Genomic DNA, 3,634 nt, shown 5'->3' with positions numbered 1-3,634 from the left:
GGGGGGGCTCTGCTTTCCCGACCCCCATTCCGGACCGGAATGGGCTCTGTGGGTTCAGCTTGTGCCGTGCTCTGATCCGCCTTTGCGCGGTGGTCCCGGGCTGTGCTGGTTTGGGGGTTGGAGGGGTGAGAGAGCCGTTCTTCGTGCTCGGGGCTTTGCGTAACAGAGCTCCGCGGGCTGTTCAAGCGGCGATCCCGCGCTTGGGAAAAGCCGAGACATCCGTCCATGTCCCCGGTTGACCTCACTGAAAGAAAATGTAACAGAGAGCGACGGCGCTGACCCATTTTCCTTTCCGTCGAGGAGGCCTTTCAGCAGCAGGAGCCCCCGAGCAGGAGCCTCCGTGGTGCCGCGGGGGGGGCTGTGGGGACCGCTGTGTCCCCGCATTGCTGTGGCTGAGCCCGGTGCCACATCCCGGCCATTGCCGACCCCAAATGGGATCTGAGCGCGGTCGGTGCTGTGCTGTGCTGGGGGGGCTGCGAAGTCTCCGGGCAGAGTTATTTTCTGCTGCCCACTGCTGTGCTCCCATCGCCCCACAGCCTCACTCTGTGACCTTGCTGGTGGCCGCCGGGGACAGGGGGGGATTTACTGCACTGGGAGGGATTTGTGGGATGCCGGGTCCCGTGGGACTGCAGTGCGTGGTGCTCCCGATGGCCGAGGGCGTGCGACAGCCCTGCCCCTATGGGAAGTTCCAGTCGAGATTTCTGTGCCATTTCCATCTTGGGACTTCTTTATTTTGGTTTTGTCTTAGTTTTTGAGTTGTTTGGAGGATTATTTGCTTCTTCATCCCGTAGTGCTCCCAGCTGCTCTCCAGTGCTCCATGCAGGGCGCACACCCAGGTGTTGTTCCCCGGCTTCTCTGTGCAGCACGCAGACCCTGTGCCCATAGAGGGCACGGGGACAGGAGCTTGGTCCCGCTGAGGGTTAACAAAGCAGTGCTCTCTGCGCAGCTTGACGAGAGTTTCCCACGCCAGGCGGCCACTAGAAACTGGCTTTCTTTTTTTTTTTTTTTCTTTCCCCCATGTTGAGCCTCTCCTTTCATGGCCAGGCTCTGTGCAGCACCCCTCATGGCCACTGACTCACGGCTGCCTGGGACCACGTCCAACAGTTGGGCTCCTCCTGAGCACAAATCCCATGATTTCTGCTGAAGTGTCTCACTCATTCAGGACAGTGAGTTAGGATCACTCTGGTTGGTTGGTTGTTTGTTTGATTTGGTGAACATTTTCCCTGCCTGGTGCAAGCCGGAGACTTTCAATCCTTGAATGCAACTGAGGCTGCGTGCCCCACTTCTTCCTCCTAGACCCCATGCAAATGCAGTGCTCTGAGCAGCACAGCTTCCTGCAGCACATCCCAACCCCCTGCCACAGAAACCCTTTGGGGGCTGCCAGCATCTTCCTGGAGCAAAGTTCATGGTGGCAGCCGGCAGGCAGCGCATTCAGCTCCTCTCACTCCCTTCCCAAAGCCTTCCCTGCCAACACAACGTGTGACTCACCGACGCTTCCTGCTCGTCGTGACATACGTGGGACCGATGGCACGCATTGCTAGACGTGCAGACTGGTGCTCGCCGGCCTGCTCCTGCTCTGGGAGAGCACTTCACTGTGTCAAATGGGTTTGGAATCGCCACCTTTGGGAGGGAAGGAAGCAAAGCACAGAGCGTTGTTTGCTTTTTTAGGTGTTGATTTGAGCACAGGGTGCTTCTTGCGTGTGCTGTGGTTGCACAGAGGTCAGCGCTGGGAGAGGCGGTGGCACCACATTCTGCTCTTAAACTTGTTGGCAGTGCTGCTCAGCCCACTCTCACCCCGTGTTGCAGCTCTGCAGCCTGGTGCTGAGCTCCTTTTGCCGTGGCTGCTGGGAGCTGGGCTCGCTCTGTTCAGATGTGTTGAACAAAGCCAAGTGCCCAAACCTCCCCGATTCCCTGGGAAGCCAATTGTTGCGTTCAGGCCAATCCTAATTAATGAACTTAATTAACGGCGTGTTGGCTTTATTTCCTGAGGCAGCCTGGGGTCCCGTTGCTGCTCTTCCCACTGAACTTCCTAATTCCTTGTTATGGCCGAGAAGGGCAGGTTGGCAGGGGTGCCGGTGAGCTGCTGCCAACTGCTTCGTATCACAGTGTGCACCCCTCGGTGTGTCTGTGTTCCCATCCTTAGGTGGGTCCTGCAACACCAGGCGTTGCTCTGTGCTGGAAGTGCGCAGGGCTGCACCTCTCTCGCTTGCTGGGCGTGTAGCAGGAGCTGGGGTGGGGATCCAGGGAGTGATGAGCAGCAGAGGGGTATGGGGGAATCTGTGGGAATGCCCAGCGCTGGATGGCTGCTGTGCTGGGTCACCTGTGGTTTGGGGACTTGTCTCAAGTGCACTCGGTAATCACAGAACCACAGAATGTTGTGAGTTGGATGGGACCCGCAGGAATCCCGGAGCCCAGCCCCTGGCTGCACACAGCAATGCCCAAATCTGACGGCTGCAAGCAGTCTCTGAGTGCTCCCAGCACGGGGCCATGCCCACTGCCATCTGCGGCAGAGCGCTTCCCTAACCCCCAACCTGACCCTCTGGGTGATAGCAGAGGGGAAGCCAGCAGGCTGACAGCTCTGGGGATGGAAGCAGGGGAAGTGGTCAGTCGGAGCGTGGCATGAGCTGAGCTGCTGGGGTTGTGCCAGGACAGCAGGGGAGGTGCCCATGCAGGAGGCGGATGGCTCCCACAGGGCGCTCACTGATAACCCAGAGATGGGTAGTGGCCAGCGGGAAGGAGGAGGAAGGCTGCTGTGGGTCCTGGGGCTGCGTGCTCCCGTGAGGCCCCTCGAGCCCTGGAGAAGGGGCTTTAGGTTCACGTGAACGTCCCTAAGCTGCTTAACCCACCCTGGGAACTTCAATCCCATTTCTCGGGGCACCGAGGCTGGGCTGAGCAGCGGGGAAATCTCCTGCCTGGATAATTGGGCCATTGATGGAGGTGTCCAAGTGCTGGCCTGCCCTGACCTTGCTCCAAGACAAGCCTCCGATTGTTGCCGAGCTTAAGCAGGAGAAAGGGGAGGTGGGCGAGGGCTTGCCAAACAGCCAGAGGCACTGAGGTGTTGGATAATTGCTGGGAAACGATGAGCTGGGCTCTGACAATGCTTTGTTAGTGGCAGGGCATCCTCACGCGGTGATGGGGTGGAGGTGTGGGGTTGACTCCAGGTTTGGGTGGCTCTGCTGCCCTCGGTCAGTTCGTGGGAAGCGCTTTTTGCCCCAGATCTGAGAGAGCAGGGGTGCAGAGCCTTATAGCACAGCCCAGGTGCTTGGGAGAGAGGCGGAAGCCACGGGCTGCTGCCATGTCCCCAGGAACGGAGGCAGGGACGGGCCAAGCCAAGCAGTGCCGAGCCGGGGACGTCGCGGTGCGCTCGGTCTGTGGTTATCTGTGCCTCTTGGCACGTGGATGTGGTGGTGCGTGCGGTCATGCCGACAGGGCTGTGCTTCTGGCCCCAATCAGGAGGCAACAATAAGAAAATAAATAAATCCCTGGGACCCCAAAACGGCGTCCGTCGTTCTGTTTGTTGTTCAGCCCACGTGTGTGTCAGGAAACCGTGAAAGCTGGGGAAAGCAGGGGTTGGGGAGGGGGGGGAGGGCTTTCCCTTTCATTTCCTCGAGGGCTGCGGGGCGCACATAACCCT

General features: G+C 59.3%; 1 protein-coding gene across 1 annotated transcript in view; it reads right to left on the bottom strand.

Moving 5' to 3' along the window:
- ZMYND12 (zinc finger MYND-type containing 12) overlaps nt 1–1,535 on the bottom strand; it is a 14,964-nt gene extending 13,429 nt beyond the window's left edge. The window contains exon 1 of the mRNA XM_019622400.2: nt 1,489–1,535. Coding sequence (XP_019477945.1) covers nt 1,489–1,535 — 47 coding nt within the window. The remainder of the gene's footprint in view (nt 1–1,488) is intronic.
- Between the last annotated feature and the right edge of the window lie 2,099 nt (nt 1,536–3,634).

The sequence above is a fragment of the Meleagris gallopavo genome, chromosome 23 (genome assembly GCF_000146605.3).
Source record: "Meleagris gallopavo isolate NT-WF06-2002-E0010 breed Aviagen turkey brand Nicholas breeding stock chromosome 23, Turkey_5.1, whole genome shotgun sequence".
NCBI lineage: Eukaryota > Metazoa > Chordata > Aves > Galliformes > Phasianidae > Meleagris > Meleagris gallopavo.
The sequence above is the reverse complement of the archived record's forward strand: the minus strand, read 5'-3'. Positions and strand labels throughout refer to the sequence as shown.